A 20,619-nucleotide genomic window follows, 5' to 3' on the forward strand; every position below is an offset into this window, starting at 1 on the left:
TTCACAGCAAAGCATTTTCCCTTTTAAGCCCTTAACATGAACTGATTCAGGAAAACAGTCACAGGGAGAGGAGATGGTCCAGAGTGGGAGCTATAACAAGAGGGCATGGTTTTAAATTTCAATCCCAATCCCAAAAAATAAAAACTGAATGGAACAATTACAGATTTTGTTTCTTCATTTTGAGACGTTTGACTACTTTATGAAAAATATTAGCTCGTTTTTATTTGATGGTAGCAATAAGTCTCAAAAAAGTCAGGACAGGGCCGTGTTTACTGCTGCGTCGCATCCCCTCTTCTTTTAACAGCTGAGGAGACCTGCTGCTGGACTTTTTGTTTGGCCTTTGCTGAGTTTGCACTGAGGAACTGAAACTTCTTTTCACTACTTACTTACTTTTCGAGCCGTTTGTTGCCCCTGTCCCTGGTTTGTGTTGCTGCCATCAAATTCAAAATGAGCTTTTTTTAAAATAATTTTTTATAAAATACTAAAAAGTCTCAGTTTTAAGATTTTATATGTTCTCTGTGTTCTAGTGTGAATAAAAGATGAGTTTATGAGATTTGCAAATCGCTGCATTCTGTTTTTATTTACTTTTTATGCAGCGTTCCAACTTTTTTGGAAATGGGGTAAAAACTTTAATTTTGTAAATGTTATGTTGCTAATCAATTAATGATTGAGAAATATGTGAGTCATCACCAAACTGAGCTAGCTGGTGAGTATTTTTGGATGTTTAAAAAAATAAAATAAAATCTTCTCGCTGTGCTCCAGTTTCTATAACAGAACAAATGACTGCAATCAGGAAGAGGAACGAGACGTCTGTGATCGGTCAGATCGGAGATGATCTCCTGGGATGGGTAAGGCTGGCTTCAACTATCTGTGAGAGAGGACTGAAAACAGAAACAGGGTTTATTTGTATTTTTAGTCATATTTCACCTTCTGCCCAGACTTTACCCAGATAAATGGTAAAGAGGTCTTCACAATCCCCACATTACATTATCTTAAAGACTTTTGAGGTCCATGTGTCTTTTCCCACAGCATCGCCATCAGGTCAAAATCAAAATTTGGGCAACAATTTGGGTTTAGTAAATAAATACCAGCAAACCTAAAACATTCCTATCAGCCTCAGCCTTTGTGTTTAGTCTTGATAGTGAAATATTATCCAGCTAACACGATAAAAGTACGTGTTCCAGTACCAGTGGTTGAGGCAGAAGAACGCTGCTAGTTTAGTGTCTACCTCATCACTCCCCTCTAATATGTTATGTGTAGATATCTAGAAATGGTCAGTTAATGTCCGAGCGGACTTACGGGTGGATGCTGTGATGGTGGAGGTGTCATAAGGCAGAGGAAATGAGTGCAAGTTCTTTGCCTGAATTATCTGGCAGGCTTTGCTTCTTTATTTATATCTAAAAGCATCAATGTGTAAGTAGATAACTTCTGCTGGCATGGCTGCAGGTTCTCTGTGTTGTTGTTTTAAAAAAAAAAAAATTTTTTCAGAGTTGTTACAGTAGAAATCATCAAGTACATCATGCACTCTTAGTACGTAAGCTGGTAATATTTAAGCATTTTATGCTTTCTCTGTGCACTCGCATCCAGTTCAGTGGGGAGGAAGAGCAAAAGTTAAAAAGAGCAGTGGCAACCTTCTGCAGTAACCAGCCGTCTGCACTGGAGCTCATCAAGACGAGGCAGAAGAAGGACCAGAAATTCAACCTGTTCATGCAGGTGAGTGCAAGACTCCCACTGCAGTCTACCACCAGGAGGAAAGTGACTTTGGATGAGACAGATATTGGCAGGCAGAAGAACATTCGATTAAGTTTTAGTTAGTGTGCCAGTTCACAACAATTGTAAGCTTGCATCATTATAGAAAAATATCCAATGAGCCGACATTCTCCAATGAGCTCGCTTTATAGCAGGAAGAGACCCGAACAAGGCTAGGGGAGTGCAGGTACTCCCCTCACGACTGGCTGTGGGTGTAGGGACAGTGTAGGAGCTAAGGCTCTAGATCAGTCACACGAGGCTTCTAGAGAGGGGAAGAACAAGAACTTGCCTAATTTGACCCAAATTGTATCCGTCCATTCAAAAATCTAAGGAGTTTGGAAAGAAAAGCAACTGGATTTTTAAAGTTTTTTGAAGACATTTCTCTCATCCAAGAAGTTTCTTCAGTTCTAAGACCAAACGGTGGAGAGTCCACTACTGATCATGTGCCCCAGCTCAAGGTGTGAAAAAGGGTGTGGGATGTCCAGTGGTTTTCTTTCTGAACTCCTTAGGTAACTTTGCCCTGGATGACTGAGAACCTACACAGAGACACAGGATGAGTAAGTATCCATCTCCGTATGGAGAATGGATAAGAACGGTGGCACAGTTGGCTCCATATGAGTGACTTACATTCAGTTTATTGGAGATGCTTCATGAGTACATGCTTACTTAGGACCCTTGTACCAGGTGGCTTTTTGCAGCTTAAAGAACTTTTAAGTTACCCAGTAAATGTAACATAAGGGTAGAAGTGACAATACACACTTCATAATTAGAGGAATGTTGGTGCAATGGTCCCCCCCCCCTTTCTTTTCTTTTTTATCTAAATTTTAGGACTTTGATTGAATCTGTTGTATTATTATTCGTTAAAGATTTCATCTATCTTTTGTCTGAACCATGTTTTCTTTTGTTTCTATTTTGTATAACAAATGTCTGCATTTTGGGGCTTAAAGTAGAACATTGCAGTATCCCATAAGCTCAAATATTTCAGATTTTGTTTTATTGTCTCATATAATATCTGTTACAGAGGTTTTTAGTTGTTGACCTTCCTCATTCCTTGCTCTTCTCTTCCTTGTTGTCATTCTTCAGGAAGCTCAGAGCAACCGTTTGTGTCGCAGGCTGCAGCTCAAAGACATCATCCCTGTAGAAATGCAGAGAGTGACCAAATACCCGCTCCTGCTGGATAACATTGCCAAGTACACAGGTATAAATAAGATTTTATACATTTTAGTACAGATTCTGGAAACCGATTACCTTTTTCATTGAGGGGGAACAATTAATTTTAGTTTAATCATCAAGAACTGTTGGCTATGTTGGTTTTTTGTTCTTGTAGAGGACATTGAGGAAAGGAAAAAGGTGAAGAGAGCTGGAGACTGTTGTAAAAAGATCCTCAACCATGTCAACCAAGCTGTGAAAGAGGCTGAAAACAAACAGGTACACACATTAGAATCATCTATTTAATCATTTTATTAAAAGAAATGTGCAGATTCATACAGGCTGAGATTTGGAAGGGTATTTTATGAGTTGTGTTGTGTCTTAACAGCGGCTCGAGGAGTATCAGAGAAGGTTAGACTTCTCGTCTCTGAAACAGAGTGAAAACCCTGTGATCCTGGAGCTGAAGGTAACAAACTTGTTTTAATCTCTGTTTACCTTGATATTTACTCTGGATTGTTTATAAAGTTCTGCCATGTGTTGTGTTTGCAGAATCTGGACCTCACTAAGAGGAAGATGGTTCATGAGGGTCCTCTCTCCTGGAAAGTCAATAAGGAAAAGACAATTGGTGTGTACACATCAGCATATGACAATACGATTAAAAAGACTATAATATCAGACATTTTTGTAGATTAAATACTTCTTCAGGTTTATTTTTGCATCCAAAATGAGACAGAACTTGTCAGATACACATACAGTTTTATACCACTAGTGTTTTCCTTTCAGAGCTGTACACACTCCTCCTGGAGGACATCATAGTCTTGCTGCAGAAACAGGATGAGCGCCTGGTCCTAAAGTTTCATGGCAAAAACATGGCCAGTGTCGTCGACACCAAGCACACCTTCAGCCCCATCATCAAACTCAACACGGTCTTGGTTCGACCTGTCGCAACTGGTAAGAACCGCAGACAAGTGGAAATGCTTTCAGGTTCGACCACACTGAGCATCTCCATAGTGCAGTGGTTTACTCCTAACAAGCAACGCATCCCTGGTTGAAGGAGTCACAGATCCCATTAGGGGTTGTATCAGGAAGGGTGTCAGGAGACAGGAAAGCTTTGGGAGAAAAAAAGACCAGGGGAAGACGTGCAGTAAATCCCTCAGTGTGGATTCAAACAATACAATAGGTCGCCTGGTCTCCCCAGTGAGCTAAACCATCATTTAGCTCAACATTTAGCTTAGCTTAGTTTAGCATTTAGCTAAACCAGTATTTAGCTCACTGAAATAAGTTTAGAACCTTTTTTTTTTACCCCCATAAAAACACAGAGGTAGTGTTATGTTCTCAGTTGTGTCGAAGATGCAGAAGATTTTGGTTGGCATGCCAAATTTCCTCAGCCATTGTAGGAATGACAGTTTTACTGTGAGATCCTAACTGAGGACTTAGCATGCTAACCTTAGCTTTTAACTTAACCTCACAAGTTTCTTTGTTTTTTCATGTCAGTGACATTAGTTTCTGTATATTTTTCTATGTACACACTCTATTTTGAATGTAAATGTAGCTTTTGTGTCATGTGGACCAATCCTTGTTTGAAATTTTCTCTTCGTCAGACAACAAGTCTTTCTTTGTTCTGTCCATGTCCGAAAACGGGGCTCAGATCTACGAGCTGACGGCTCAGACGGTGTTCGATCAGAGAACGTGAGTGTCGCACCAAAACAATGCTCATGCACCTTCATCTGGTCACTTTTAGTCTGTTTCATCCAGCTGTGTCACCTCTGTTGCTCCAGGTGGCAACATCTAATCACACAGTGTGCCGAAGCCATGAAGGCCAAACCCCACAGGAGGGACACGCCTCCACCTCAGTCTGAGTGAGTCTGCTAATGCTGCAGACATTGTCACTGGTATTGTTATTTGAGTGTGCGTGTTGTTGTTGTTTTTTTGGTTGTTGTTTTTTAATTCACTGTTTACAATGTAAATGTGTTTCAGTGCGGAGCAGGATGCTATTAATATCATCAACAATGGGATGCCTAAACTGAGCAAAGATGAGACGCCGAGTGAAAGTATCCGTTCTGCAGGTATCTATATGTGTTTGTCAGTACCAAAAGTACTGATGGATAGATTAATTTATGGCTTTTTCAAATGATATATTAAATCAGAGATGTCAAAATAATTTTACATCATGGGTCACATGCAGCCCACTTTGATCTTAAGTGAGCCGAACCAACGTAACTCCACTGATGTTTAACTACACACACAAGTTCAATTTCAACAATACAGCTCAGTCTTTGTATGTAATAAAAAAGTGCTGCTGTAGTAAATTAATGAAATCTGTCAGCACAAATAAATAAATGTGCAAAATTATGGAAAAAAGCTCTGGTAGCTCATTGTTCATAAATCTTTCCCCCCCTGTGGACCCATTGTAAAAAAAAAAAATAACACTTTCTATGGTAGATGATGAACTAAACGGGGAATTTGGTGTGTTTTAATTGTTAGTGTTCATCTTATATTTAATTGCTTTGGTGTAATATGGTGGAGGTAGTAGGAAAAGCTTTAAAACCTATGAAAATATAGTTAAAATCTCCAAATCTATGCCCTCCAGCCGATTTGGAGTCTTTGCAAGTCTGATTCTGTTGTTGTTGTCGTTCATGGTTTTCTCTCTAACGCTTCATCACATTTTTTAATTTAAATCACAGATATGAGCATCTCCGATAAAGTGGCCGCCTCTACTTCAGACATTCAAGATCCACCGGAGAGTCTCAACCCCTTCGATGGATTGAGATCAGAAGATGAAGAAGAGGAGCTGCCGATGACAGACAGGCAGGAGGAAGAAGACCAGAATGGAGAGGTGGATGAAGCAGAGCTAGAGGCCTTTCTGGACGGGCAGCTGGCGGAGAGACTGCTGCAGGAAGGATCGCGGCTTGGCATTGCCCTTGAAAATGAAGAAGAGCACAATGCTTTTGTCATGCCTTGCTCCAAAGCTGAAGAAGCTCTAAAGACACGTAAGTCCTGATTACCTGTCAGTAGCAGTGTGGATAGTTTTGACCCTGAGATGTTTGTTTTATCGTTAATCTCAGGTTAATTCAAATAAATTCAGTTTTATTCATATAGCCTGGAAACATCCAGGAGAACCAATGTTTAATGGTAAAGAGAATATGCTGACATTCGCATGAGGAAAATGACCGCTGATGTCTGTTTCAGTGGCAATGCTGAAGCAGGCAGTCTTCACACACATGTTAAGCAGAGAAGCAGAGGAGGAAACGGAGGAGAGCAAGCCGAGTGGAGGCCGTGGGAGTCAGTCGAGTCCTTCTTTGCCTGAGAGCCCAGAGGGGCCCTCTGCTACCTGTGATGAGAGCCAGACGTCTGAAAGTTTACAGAAAGAACACCTGCAGCCTCCACCTGAGGCTGCTGAACGTAATGGTACTGCTGTACTCTAGTATTAAGAATTAATGACCAAAATATACTTGCATAACTATCTCACCATCTCCTGATCTGCATCTCCACCCAGGCGGCTTTGTGGTCCTGGATTTCCCCGGCTCTGAGGAAAGCAGCACTGATGATGATGTCGGAGTTGGAAGTGATGTTGGGATCGACATGAGGAAACTGCTGTCTTCCTCCTCGCAGATGGGAGGCGGAGGCCCCAACCTCAGTCGGCAGCTCATGACCCACCTGCGCCTCCTACAGGCCGATCTGCAGTATCTTAAGGTACCTTAGTATCTGAGGTCTGCTTTCTATATTCGCAAAACCTAAACATGGTGGGATGTCTCGCCTCTAGTGAGTCATTTTTGTGATGTTAAATTTACTGGAGAGTGTTGCCCTAACACACCTGATCTCTATTTTCTCTACCAGCTGTTTGTAGCCAGTGGATGATTTTCATATATCTGCACTAAAAGCACAAAATTACCATCTGATAGCAATGCTGGGGTGTTTTTAATGTCTCTTTTTACTTGAACAGCAATATTAGGGCCAAATGTTTAATGCAGTAAGTAATATATTACTCATTAGATGTTCAGCAGCTGCCTAACAAGCAGACACAAAAGTTATAAGGTTAAACAAACTACTGATCCAAGCCCAGATGCAGGTTTGTGTTTTAAAGATTTTAAATTTGGTACATAACCATGGAAAAACCTGCTTACTCTTAAACTAAACCAGACTTTATTCTTTCATAAATTCAAGCCTGAAAAAATGATCTGGAGGATGGTTTGCATTTGGATGTGCTCTTCTAAGCAAATGAAGTCATGTTCTCTGTTTGTATTAAGATTATGCAAAAATGTATTTGCCTCCTCACATCTTTAGTTATATTTTCTTTTGTTTTTCTACCCTCTGAAATTCAAATCATTAACTGGCATCTGAGTCTTTTTTACATAACACAAGAAAAACATCTGGATTTTTCCCCAGGTAATGTAATTTAAATGTATTTTTAATTTGTAATTAACATATGTATCTTCTCCTAAATTCTTAAAAACTTTGACACGAAATGTAACTGAATGAACAATATAATCATCATATTATTATAAGTGTCTCAGATAACCTTTGGTATGAACTGGACCATACCACTGGTCTGTTAATAAGAGATGAGGACCAAGGAATATAGTTACAGAAAAACCTAAATAAGTTGCACAATATTAATGAATTAATTTAATTTTTAGCAATACATTTAAAAATGCAGAATATAGCAAATATCATCCAAATTAAATCTCATATGTGCAAATTAATATTACATAATTTTTTATTGTCAGGTGATTCAATAAACTACTGATTTTAAATATAAATGTAGTTTTCTGGGAATTATTGAATGGTTAGTGCTTTAAAGGCTTACTCCAACACCAGTGTGTGTTTACAGCTGCTTTAATATTTACAGGCAAAATGTCTCATTGCAATCACCATCTCTGCATTAACCTCCTAGGACCTGGCGTCCACATATGTGGACATCACATTTTGGGACGTCTAGACCAAAATACTTAATTTTTCTCTACAAGGGCCTGATATCCACATACGAGGACATTATACTGCCACTGTTCTATCAAAATTTGATACAAATGTCCTCATATGTGGATCTAATTTTTCTCAAAAACAAAAATTAGGTAAAAAAAACAAAAACATCTGGTAATTCTTTGTTTTTACATTCTTTAGGTCTCAGTCAACCCAAATAGCAAAGAAAAATAACAAATGCATGCCATGAAAGAGTTCGGGTCTTAGGAGGTTAAGAGAACCTTTTTTTTCTTCTAAATTCCTGTTTTGACTCCTGCATTTAAGCCCATTTTGTCAGTTTGACTGTATCTGTGTCTGATCTGTGGGTCACAGTCAGTTGTGCTGTAACGATGATCTGCTTCCAGGACATAGAGATGAAGTACAACGAACTGCAACAAACGCACGGCGATGCAGCCACAGACTCGGATGACAACAACGGTGTGTTTGAATTCTCTCGGTCATCTCACTTTCATCAGCTTCACGCTCAATTTAATGTTTTGTATTTCAAACTGTCTTTCTGGTATTTTTTCAGATGGGATTCAGTGACGAAAGGCTTCCAGCTCTCTCGGCTGTCAGAGCCAAGTTTCATGTTGCTGCATGCTCACCTTCCTCCACCTTTTACCACTGAAGGATTAATGTCTGATCTCCTACTTCAAAGGACGGTGTCATCGTCGCAGTCTGAATTACTCCACTATAAACTCTTTCACAAAGCAGGAGCAGAAGAGACATATCACTGAGTTTTTCATGGACACTTTTTAGTATAATAATAATCACTGACTGCATAAATTATCTGACACACTGGATATAATGAATGGAAAAAGGCTAAGCGACCATCTGACGACACAGACGTTCAGCAGACAAGAAGTGAGACATTATGACTGTGACCAGTACTGAAGGAAGATTTTCCTCTTCAAAAAACTCAGTGTAAAAACCTGCAATAGAATAGATAGAGTCAATATACAAGTGCCCAATAAAATGCCAAAATGGAAGGTTAAAACACTCCCACCATAAAATTTACCCAGAAGGGATTTAATGCTGTTTTTAGCCAAGCTTTGCATTAAACGTTAAGCAGGTGATTGTCTGCTTTGGATCAGATATCTAGCAAAAACTCTGAATCTCACAAATCTACACCCTGAATCATTTTTTCAATTACAAGCACAAATATAATAAGGAGGTTTAATGCTGGGATTTCTATACAAAGACTCATAGACTTACTTGCTCAGCAGTAAAAACCAGATACTTTGAAGATGAATTTCACTTGAAACAGCCTCTTTCGTGGAAACTACAGGCAGCTGTGGCAGTCTGCTATTGGCCAAAGCAATCACACCGGTCACATTGTTCCCTAGTGACGAGTGGTTGTCTGGATATTTTCTATTTTAATTTTAAATTCTAAGATATTAAAAAATCAGTGGGCTTTACAGTTGGCGATAGGTGTGTTTTCCTCCCTGCTTTTCAGTCTTAGCTAAGCTAAGCTAGCACACTTGACAGGTCTGGACTTTACGCTCAGTATATCACGCTTGTATTTGCTGCATCAACATAATTTCAGGAAAACCAAGACGATTCTCATTATTCTGATTTTGGAGCATCAGAAAAGCTAAATATGAATTTGTTGTAAATTTCCTTTTATTGTGTTAGATACTATATGTGTAGGTTGTTAACAAGTGACACCAGATGCAAACAAAACAGTGTGACTTCCTTTTAGGTCAGTTGATCAAATAAGTGCTAATATTGAACTTTATGTGGGTTTAACTTTGACTTTGCAGCTGCGATGCTCTCGGGTTTAGAAGTTTTAATTTCTCACTGACTGTGGGATACATTCTATAGTTACGATTTGATTCATTAACATGAACGTCTCATCTTAAGTAAGAAAAAAGGTGAAAATCCCAGTTTCTTATGATGGCAGGTTGATTTAGCTTTTTGTCTCAAGAAAACTAAAGGGTAATTTCTTGAGATAATAAGATGGTTTATCTCACAAGCATTTTGTTTTCCTGTTATTATGTGAAGATTATAGGAATACCCAATAGCCCTTGCCTATCTTGACCACTTATGAAGTTAAAAATGGGCAGACTTACTAAAGTGACATGTGCTGCTTCAGCTGGGCTAATCGTAATAATAAGAGGACAACAGGGACCTTTTAAATTATTTTTTTAACAGCCTGGCACAGAGTGACCAACAACATGGCTTGGTGAGTCCAACTGGAATCTAAAAATTCAATTAAAATTAATACAGTGAGAAGAAGTGGCATAGAAAGCAGTAGGTACACTTTTCAAGCATATTCACAGTCCTGTGCCCTAATACAGTATTACTAATATTATAGTAGAATTATATGCATGTGTGCAAGAGTTAAAAATATTTTTTGTATTACAGCCGTTTTCACAGAAAAACAAGTATCCAGACTTTAGTGTAAAATAAATCCTACAAAAGAAGTTGGCAATTAGACAAGAAATAAAAGTTTCTGCATAATAGTATGACTCCTTATGTAGTATGACCTTTGAGTCTAATAAATGATTCTGTGTTGCTGGATCATAATTCATTATATTTATATACAGTGATGTGAAAAAGTGTTTCCCTTCTTCCTGATTTCTGAGTGTTTTGCATATTTCTGACAGTTAAATGTTTCAGATCATCAAAGAAAGTTTTATATTAGACAAAGATAACCTGAGTAAATACAAAATGCTGTTTTTAAAAGATGGTTTCATTGATTAAGGGAGAAAAATTTTCCAAACCTACCTGGTCGCATGTGAAAAAGTGGCTAAGTTCAGTTTCACCAAACAGTCAGGCCTTATTACTGACAGACCCGTTGAATCACTTAAATAAAACCTGTCTGACAAAGTGACGCAGGCTAAAAGATCCCAAAAAGCATCACATCATGCTACAATCTAAAGTAACTGCTAAGTAGCAAAGTCACTGACATCTATCAGTCTGGAGAGGGATAAGAAAGCCATTTCTAAGGCTTTGGGACTCCAGTGAAACACAGTGAGAACCATTATACCACAAAAAAGTGGTGAACAACATTAAAGAACCGCAGGCTTCACATATCTAAGTTAATGTCAGAGGTCATGATTCAACAATAAGAAAGAAACTGGGCAAAAATGGCATCCATTCAAAGTCCTGACCCGAATCCAATTGAGATGCTGGGGAATGACCTTAAGTGGATTCATGCTGCAAAGGCCTCTCAATAAGTGGGTGAAAAACAAGAATTCTGCAAAGATTAGTGGACTAAAATTCCTCCACAGCTCTGTAAAAGACTCATTGCCAGTTACTGCAAACGCTTGATTGCAGTTGTTGCTGCTAAGGGTGGCCCAACCAGTTATTAGGTTTAGGGTATTCACTTTTGATTTGGTTTTCTCTCTTAATAATAAACAACTTTGTTTAGAAACTGAATTTTGTGTTTAGTTGTTATCTTTGTCTTATATTTCAATTTGTTCGATGATCTGAAATATTTAAGTGTGGCAAACATACAAAAAACAAACAAACAAACAAGCAGGAAATTGGGAAGTGTGTATGTTTAAGATAAGATAAGATAAGATAACCTTTATTAGTCCCACACGTGGGAAATTTGTTTAATTTTGCAACTGGTATAATTTAATTATTTACTGCTGTGTAACAGTATAGGAATTGAATTGAACCACTCCTATCCATGCTCTCATCCAGTAACGCTGAACATTGTAAGGTTTCCAGTGTGACTGAATTGTGCGATGACACCAGGAAGTAACAATAACTTCTTTGAAGTGGGGAAGGGCAGTGACACCCCGTACCAATCTGGATACGCCCATGTACTAAAGATTTGAACAGAAAGCTGCAAAGCTAGGCTCATTTTCTCGCAATAACTAAATGTATAACTTGTTCATCTCACTAGAAAACAAGTTTAATTGCCTCAAGATAAATTACTAGATAATTTGATTTGTTCTCACAAAATGAAAAAATTGCATTAGAAAACCTTTTTAATTATGTGCATGTCCAATATCATCTTCTGTATTCCTTTAATTACTATACGCTTGCCAGTTACCATTGTCTCTGTATGATTTTTCATAGCAATGCAGTGCTGCATAGCAGCTGACTTAAACAGTCACAGATTTTAAACAACCGGAAGCACTTCAGTGTAGCAAAAAACAAACAAAACAAAAAAATAATGTCTCCAGTTTGCAGTCCATCAGTTTTATCCTTCTATCAAATAAACAGTAAATCAAAAAACAAACAAAAATCATTCAAAAATAAAATGCAGATGGACAAAAAACTCTTCAGATGGTTGGTTGATGCTTGGTTGACTAGCCGAAGTGTACGTAGTAAACCAGTTTTGTCCAACCTGTGTTTTTAACTATAAAAATACATTCACGCAGACATCTGCGCTTCACTTTTAAGGTTGGGCTGAAAATAGATTCACCGGCCACAAGACGGCGCCGTGGCTCCGGTTTGTGGATAAATATGTTCAGGCAAAAACGATGACTGCTTTGGACTGCGTTCAGGGTAAAGGCGTATATTGTACAATGACTGCATGTCAGTAATTTTGTTCGTGTTTTTACTCGCACCTTTTTGTTTTACACCATGCTATCATGTAATGCTTTAACACAAACTGCTCAAAAAGAGGAGAATTAATCCATTTTATAAATGTTATTGTAAATGTTATATTTTTTGTTACATTGTTATTAACTCTGTTAACATGTTTATGACACAAGAAGCTCATTGTTTGTGAAAATTAAGGAAAAGGTGAATGGAAATTTTTGTTTAATTTTATTTGATCTTGATGGGGAAGTGAGATAACAGACTGTGCTTAAAAATAGAGCTAAACTTTGCCCTGAAAAGTGAAGCCAATGCTTAAGTGCCTTAAACTTGTTTTTGTTCAAATGGCCAGCAGGGGGCAGTACATCTGGTTACAAAGAGAAGCCCTGTTGTACAGAAGTCTATGTGAAAATGACCCCACTGCTGATTGAGTAAACAGTTTTCATGTGCATCAATGGAACATGATGTTTAGTTTGTATTCCCTGTTAGGTTAATAAATCAGGGTTTAGGACGCACCAGTCTTGTGATTGACAGGTTGCTATGGTATCGGGATACCGTTTGACTGGTTTCTCAATCAGATCCACTCTATAGAGGATACAAGAGGAGTATAACATGAGTTTGTAAGGACCCATTATGAAACCTCTGATTTTAAATTATGGGTCTAATCATCGGGTGTTTTTAGAGCTAGAAGGAAGGAATAGTAACCTGTCAGTTAATGCTAGGTGACTTAACGTGGGACAGAAATAAAATTTAAAAAAACACACACACACACAACAGACATTAAATAAAACCCAATGGAGATGGGGAAAAAAAGACAAAATGCGCACAAAAAACAAAAAGGAAAACACTAACATGATGGAACAGCAGTGGAAACGACAAGCTAACAGAACAAAAACCTATAATAGCAAACATGTATCTACAGTGTTGAATGAAACTAGATTAAAACACACATTAGATTGCATGTTTTTCTTCCCAAAAACAATGTCCCAAGGAACAAAGCTCAAACAAAAAGATGTTTCAAACTCATTCAGACTAAATTAAAGGGAAAAAATCTGAATGTGCCGCCTTATGATATCAAACCTGGTTTCAGTGCAGTTGTCCCCTTAGAAGAGATTCTGAGAGATCCAAAGGGAAGAGCGTCAAAGAACTGTTTGATGAATATAAAACTGAGCTGTGAATTATATATGCGCTTTGCAGCCATCAGATCTCAACCTAACTGAACACCTTAAATCACTTATTAAAACTTTATTAAAACACTTTATCATTCTTTATACAGGTGCAGTCCCTGAAAAGTTCTTGGGATGTGTGAAAGATGTCAGAATTACCAATTAAATTAGTATTTTATTATTAAATAATTCAAAAAATAAAAACACAATACAACTTAGATTTTGGTCACTAAGCAGTAATTCATGATCCAGTGCTCTCCTTTAGCTGAACTCTACATCCAGGAACATTTCCAAAGCATGCATGGTAGTTAAAAAACAAACTTTGACACATTTTGTAAAAATGGAAAATAGCTGAGATGTCCTACAAAGCACTCGTATATTCACGCAGCGGGATAATTTGCTACTTTTCCCAAATAGCAAGTAACAATAACTCCATTATGAAACGGTGTAAAAATCTCTGAGTAAACAATCAGAAACAGACTTGGTGAGGGTGGACCGAGGGCCCAACATGCTTGAGTGGGCCCTGTGCTCACTCACTGGCACTGTGGACCCTGACTGGCATTTGCCGTAGAATACCAGAATTGGCAGGTCCATCACTGGCGCTCTGTGCATATAAACATTATACTGCCTGTAACATCAGTCTGCACAGCCAGTTTGTTGGTAGGTCAATGAAGGTCTGTGGCGGTATAGCCGTGCATCCATCCATGGATATATCTCCAAACAACAATGCCCTGCCTCATGTGGCCATGGTTTGCAGGCAGTTCCTGAAGGATAAAGGAATTGATATCACTGAAAAGCCCCCTACGCTCGCCTGACATAAATCCAACTGGGAGATCTCCCAGCACACCATCCGTCGTCTCATTAGGAGCATGGCCCGAAGCTGTCGACATGCATACAAGCAAAAAGGACTAGCCTACTGTATAGGCAATCGTGGCTCAAGAGTTGGGAGTTCGCCTTGTAATCGGAAGGTTGCCGGTTTGAGCCCCGGCTTGGACAGTCTCGGTCGTTGTGTCCTTGGGCAAGACACTTCACCTGCTGCCTACTGGTGGTGGTCAGAGGGCCCGGTGGCGCCAGTGTCCGGCAGCCTCGCTTCTGTCAGTGCGCCCCAGGGTGGCTGTGGCTACAATGTAGCTGCCATCACCAGTGGGTGAATGGGTGGATGACTGAATGTGTTAAGCGTGTTGGGGTCCTTAGGGACTAGTAAAGCGCTACACAAATACAGGCCAGGCCATAATTTCTTCACTTTGATTTCAGGAGTGTCTTTGAATTCAGTCCTTTATAGGTTGATACTTTTTGATTTCCACCAAGCAGATCACAGATCACTGGTGCATCTCAGGGCCAACACAGAGACGGACAACAGCTTCACTATGAATGTTTTGTTCCATCGCAATAAATTTGCTGGTACTTTTGGGATAAGCGTGCAAAAACATGAGACATTTAGGTTACTAAAGCTCACTGTCGCTAACTTAAACTTTTTGCTATGAAGCAACCCATGGTATTTTAAAACAAGGTTAGAGCGCGCTCATGATAAGCAATAACTTTTCTCTTTTATCTGGGGACTCATACTATACAGCATATTAAAAATATTTAGTAATCTTTTATTATTCTCATGCTGTACATAGCACCTTTAGAGCTCTTGAAGCCCTTAGACAGAACGTTAGCTTTTCATTCACTCTTGTCTGAATGTCCACCCACCTTTTGTCTGTCCATGTCTTTGAGTTTGTGGTTCTCTATCCACCTTTTATACTTAGCCTTGCTTTTCTTGTAGCCAAATCTGGCTATGTCAACCATGAACACCCATGCCAGCCCGTACATAACCACTCCACCAAGCTTCATTATCATTGAAGTCCTAGGAGAGGTGAGCTCGCAGTAGAACATCACCGTGCCGACTCCCACGCGAACAGTGGCAAACAGTAAAATAAAAAGCAGGTCCACCGCGTCGCCCAGCAGGCTGTCGTACAGGCCCACCTGGCGGAGGAACCAGCGGGTCTGCAGCAGGGGATTGGTGAGCTCGCTGCCAAAGATGACCCCGCAGGTTTCACAGCCTGACACTCCCATCAGCAAAGCCAGCAGGATGCCTGCAATACTGGCAGCATGATGTGCAAGCATGACGGGGCCCTCTGTGTGGTAGCATACACACCAACCCATGTCGAAGAAGAAGTAGCCGAGGCACACAGCCAGGGCGAAGCTCTGAAGCTCTGTGTTTTCTGTACCTGGGTGATGGATAAGAAGAAGGTCATCTGTATTTAATATTTTCTTTATTGGTCAGAGAAAAAACCTCAACTAGCTGCACACATCCAAGAGACAAAAAGTAGCATTAGCATTCATTAAAATCATGAATGTGTCCACCTAAAAGAAAAAAATGTTCAATATTCACTGAAATGTAATTTTTTTAGCTTTGTTTTCATTTCCACCAACTCTCAAGAAACACATGTGATTGTTTAGCTGCTAAATGATCCACTATGTTCACAAGACAGTTGCTAACGTTGTCTACTTGCTTGCAAAACCAACACAATTAACCAAAAAGACCCCTCCAGAAATGCTGCATCCTTATTTCCTTAATTTATTGCTCGTTTCCTTGCATGCTCAGCTCCACCTAGGAAGGTGAAGTGGTTGGAACTTCCGTCTTAGCCTCCTTATGAGAGAGTAAATGCTGTATGATAAATCTCCAAAAAGTTGATTGTTCTGTTTTGGAGATTTACTTTCCTGGATGATTGAGAAGACGCTGTATGATGAAGATATTTGCATGCAATGCTGGGTGATGCATGCACATGAAAAAATTCTTAATGCAAATTTAGTGCTTGGAGAAATAACGTGAAGGTGTTTAAAGCATACCGTGCACCTCTGTATGCTGCACATTTAAAGGCAAACTGTAAAAAGCTGGTTTATAATGAAGTCGCCTATAAAACTGAGAGTCCTTATATTTAAAGCTGTATCAAGAGATCTCAGGTTTGGAGGCTTAATACTTATGAGAATGAAATCATAGTTTGAATTGTGCTCATTTGGATAAGTCAGGGTTTTTTGGTTAGCAGTATTTTTGAGTGGATCCTGTTTAATTGACCTCTTTTTATGGGCCCACGTATTTCTTACAATAACCTACTTACATTTGTTTGTGGTTTCGATATATTTCTTTGTCTTTTTCGGTACCATAAAACCCACTTTTTTGGAAAATTACACCTGTACCTGCAGGTTTTTGACTGCTTGGTTCTTTGCTGTCTTCATCTTTTGGATATTTAAGGGTCACCACAGAGAATCATCTCCCTCCATGTTACCCAATCCCAAGCTTCTGTTGCACCAACCCTCACTAACACATCCATGAATCTTCTCTGTGCTTTTCCTCTTAACCTCCTGCCTGGTACCTCCATCTTTAGCATCCTTTGCCCTATATAGACCACATGTACCATCCTGGTACAGCTATTTTTATGTACTTTTATTTTAATTTATTATACCGACCTAAATTCAATCATAATCATTTGTACATTGTTTTTTAAATCACTCTCTTTAACTCACAAACTAATTAAAACTCTGTGCTTATATTGATTCATTCATGGACTGATTACATTAATCCTTTCACTCTGTGATTAATTACCCGACTTATTGGTTCATTTAATGCAGACTGTGGATGTGTTTCACCTCCATTACTCACCAAACTGATTTATACTTTACTTTTCATTAAATTTTAAAATATGCTGAACATCAGCGCCATGCTGCTGATCCTGTTAACTCTCAGTGAGGACAGTAGACTGCTATAATTAGCACCAGTCTGAATTTATATCACCACATGACCAGAAAGAGAGCATAATTAAATTAAATTAAATTAAATTAAATTAAATTAAATTAAATTAAATTAAATTAAATTAAATTAAATTACTAACTATACTTTGCAACTGCATTGGTAACATGTCTATTGATCCACTGACCTGCATGCGTGAAGGGCCAGGGTCCGTCTACGAAAACAACGTAGGCTGTGAGCAGCACTATAAGGACGCCGTGGGACAACGTGACCAGGCGACAGTTCCACTCGGGTCCCCGCTGGGTGAAGGTGCAGACGAACAAGAAGTAGAGACACAGCCAGCCAATCAGGCTGCAGATGACCTCCAGCATCGGCATGGCTGTGTGTTTGGGAAGAACAGACACATCTGAGGTCTTTTACATGAGACTGCATCTAAGAAGAAGTCACTGAAAGTGTAATGCATTGATTTTATATTTGAAAATATTTACATACAATATTAAGTTAACTTTGTAGATGGATACTGAGTCCATGTAGGGTTAATGGGTTATTTACTCTAATCAAAACAAGCTTATTTGAAACAGTGATGATATAATAAGCTCAAATTTGACTGTAAAGTGTGACACGCTTACTGTCTAAAACAAATTATTTCAGTTTCTTCAAAACATCACTTTTATAACACTTGTGGGCACCAAGCAGCAAAGGCATACCTGCTGACTTATGACAACACAGCTAAACATGGGTGCCATTATATAAAATGTCAGTCTGTGCATTAATAAAAATACTTAAAATTTCCTCACATTACAGTGTGCTGTAAACTCTGTGTTAACAACAGGTTTTAAAGAAGCTAGATTTGGAAACAAAACCATCATTTAAAATGATTTTATGCAATAATGCACCTGTGGCTGCTGGGTATTGCTGACCAAAGTACGTGTCCATATTCTGAAATAGAACAGTCATGCCGTGGTTTGCCTTAACTCCTCCTCCTCTCAGTCGTCCTCACGTTCAGGATGCTTGTAGATGGACTCCATCACTGAGGTAGCCTCAGCCTCCATCACTGTTTACGCTCCATAAAGCCTCCATCAAAATTCTGTCAGCTCAGCATTTTTTTTAATGGACACACTCGGCCAAGATGACAGATATGCCATGTGCAGGCTACTATGGACAGTTAGTGGATCCTGTTTCCCTTCCCCCTGGAAGTCAGACTTGATCCTCTTAAAGGATTACAGCCTCCTCTTCTCTGCACATACCTGCTTTTGGACAGGGCGGGTGATACCAGGCTGCAGAGCAGCACATGCATAATAGTAAAGTGAAGACGGGATAAGTGACTGAACTGTATAGTGGATGCTCGGATGGGTGGATGATAGAATTGTACAATTATGTGAACAGCAGTATTTCAGATACAGCTCCACCTGCATAAAGCAAAAGTACTGCCACAGCCTCTCCTCACTTTACAGCTCCTCCTATGACACCTGGACTATTTTTAATCGAAATGAACTGCACATAGTAATGTTTTACTTTGAAATTAAGTGAGCCTATCCAATTTCTTCTTCTTCTTCGTCCGCCTAAAAACTCGTCTCGCAGCTTTGAGAAAGCTCCCACATATTTTACATCATTTCTTGGGCCCATTTGGGAATACTGTGATGTGACTTTTGGTAGCGATTTGTCAGAGTTGTTGTGAAATTCCCAAAATACTTCAGAATTTTTCCCCATTCATTCGAATAAGAAAGTGTCTAAAAAGATCACCAACCCAGGCCACTTTCGAGCCCACTTTTCAGATCTTTGTGTTTTCGTTTTTTTCCCCAGTTGTTTTGAGCAAGAGGTTTCTTTTAGCATTTGCTTGCTACTTCCTGTAAAGTAGTCTCTCTATATGTAACTTGATGTGCACTGGTCTGTTTTTATTAATTTTTGCCGTCCTGTGCATTTCATCAGCACTTTAAACTGCCTTCCACATAAATAGGACACTGACTGAAAATAGAGACTTAAAAACAGAATGGGGATCATTTAGAGGAGGCAGACTGACATGTGTGATACTGCAGGATTAGAGGCCAAAATCTGTGATGTATTGAGCAGATGACACACCAGACCTGGATATTGCAGACTCTGTCCATACTGTGTTGACATAACAGCAGATGCCACACTATGTTCTTCTGTAAAATGGTTAATTTCACTGACATAATGACGATCAAGTCAGTAATGCTTGTATTTTAAAATTAGATAAATAAATAAATAAAACTGCACTCAGGGTAGTTAGAAAACCCTCTAAACATTTCAGAAGAGGGGGAGTGTGCGCTCTGAGGGCAGGTGGTTGATGCAGGTGGGTGAGTTACATATAGAAAATACTCACAGCAGCACCGAGGCCAGAAGTTTTCACATGTGACCCTCCAGGCATTTCATTCACCTCTGCTACGGCAGGTTAATACCCTGTGAGGCGAAGGTCGGGTGCTCACCTGACAGCTCTGCAGCATTAACCCACTTCCAGATCAGCTCTAATCTGACACCCGAGTAGATTATCGGCTAGGAAGGTAAAGCTATAACAGATATTATTACTCTATCAGATTATTATGCTACTTTCATAACAGTGAACACATATACAGGTGCTGAATTAGCCAGGAAACTGTAGACAGCCTGGACACAATTATAATACTATGTTGATGTAATTTGATTGACACAAATGATATTGAACAACATAATATAAATATGATCCAGAGAAGCTAAGTATAGAATAGTACCATCTTAATTCAAAGGAATATGTTTTACATCCTCCAGCAGTCATTTTTTTAACCACTCTGTGGTCATTTTGCGTCTCATAGTTGTTCTTCTCACCTTTGATTGCATCATTTTCTCTCTTTGCAGTGATTTTGCTTGTATTTGCTTTAACTTCAGTCACATCTGTGTGATTTTTATCATATTGTAATCTTGGTCTTTTGCATGTCTTTGGCCATTTTGCCTCTCTTTTGAATCTTTTCCTCCACTGCTCAAGTCTTATTGAAGTTGTTTTGTGTCTTTCCAGGCTGTTTGATATTGCTTACTTCCATTTGTGGAAACTTGATTGGCTTTCAAAGCACTTCTGACCTATACAAATCTATTTACTCCATTGTTAGGTTATACAGCTTTAGTTATGTGTTATTTTATAGTCAAAACAATAAATCTTCTAATAAATTATGATTTTTTTTTATTGTAGACATAGCTAGGCAGAGTTATATAAGTCATTCAGGTCATCTCCAGCTACAGCATTAAAATGATTTACACATATTTCCTGCCATTCTTTAATCTGTTCACCTTGGCTGTACCTGTAGAGCGCTTTTGGAGCTCCAGGGCAGCAGGCGGCGCTGTTGTTTTATTCTTAAAGGCGAACAGACGTGA

The 20,619-nt window shown here is 39.1% G+C and overlaps 2 protein-coding genes across 3 annotated transcripts in view; one reads left to right on the forward strand and one right to left on the reverse strand.

Annotated features, from left to right (window-relative positions):
- arhgef12b (Rho guanine nucleotide exchange factor (GEF) 12b) overlaps positions 1 to 10,493 on the forward strand; it is a 27,212-nt gene extending 16,719 nt beyond the window's left edge. The window contains exons 19-33 of the mRNA XM_005725404.1: positions 763 to 848; positions 1,588 to 1,713; positions 2,833 to 2,947; positions 3,077 to 3,177; positions 3,287 to 3,364; positions 3,448 to 3,523; positions 3,682 to 3,849; positions 4,500 to 4,587; positions 4,677 to 4,757; positions 4,876 to 4,964; positions 5,583 to 5,888; positions 6,088 to 6,306; positions 6,395 to 6,591; positions 8,223 to 8,295; positions 8,390 to 10,493. Coding sequence (XP_005725461.1) covers positions 763 to 848; positions 1,588 to 1,713; positions 2,833 to 2,947; positions 3,077 to 3,177; positions 3,287 to 3,364; positions 3,448 to 3,523; positions 3,682 to 3,849; positions 4,500 to 4,587; positions 4,677 to 4,757; positions 4,876 to 4,964; positions 5,583 to 5,888; positions 6,088 to 6,306; positions 6,395 to 6,591; positions 8,223 to 8,295; positions 8,390 to 8,403 — 1,817 coding nt within the window. The 3' untranslated portion in view covers positions 8,404 to 10,493. The remainder of the gene's footprint in view (positions 1 to 762; positions 849 to 1,587; positions 1,714 to 2,832; positions 2,948 to 3,076; positions 3,178 to 3,286; positions 3,365 to 3,447; positions 3,524 to 3,681; positions 3,850 to 4,499; positions 4,588 to 4,676; positions 4,758 to 4,875; positions 4,965 to 5,582; positions 5,889 to 6,087; positions 6,307 to 6,394; positions 6,592 to 8,222; positions 8,296 to 8,389) is intronic.
- A 4,219-nt stretch (positions 10,494 to 14,712) lies between these two features.
- tlcd5b (TLC domain containing 5b) lies at positions 14,713 to 18,404 on the reverse strand. Of its 2 annotated transcripts, none has more exons than XM_005725405.1 (3): positions 18,177 to 18,404; positions 17,444 to 17,635; positions 14,713 to 15,736 (listed from the first exon to the last, which is right to left on the reverse strand). In XM_005725405.1, the coding sequence occupies exons 1-3, from the start codon at positions 18,211 to 18,213 to the stop codon at positions 15,189 to 15,191; spliced, it is 777 nt and encodes a 258-aa protein (XP_005725462.1). In that variant the 5' UTR covers positions 18,214 to 18,404; the 3' UTR covers positions 14,713 to 15,188. The 2 variants fall into 2 exon arrangements, with proteins under 2 accessions (XP_005725462.1, XP_005725463.2); XM_005725406.2 differs by having other exon boundaries at positions 18,153 to 18,404.
- Positions 18,405 to 20,619: the final 2,215 nt, after the last annotated feature.

Source organism: Pundamilia nyererei, unplaced genomic scaffold, assembly GCF_000239375.1.
Source record: "Pundamilia nyererei isolate P.nyererei 1_Seehausen unplaced genomic scaffold, PunNye1.0 scaffold00015, whole genome shotgun sequence".
Classification (NCBI taxonomy): domain Eukaryota; kingdom Metazoa; phylum Chordata; class Actinopteri; order Cichliformes; family Cichlidae; genus Pundamilia; species Pundamilia nyererei.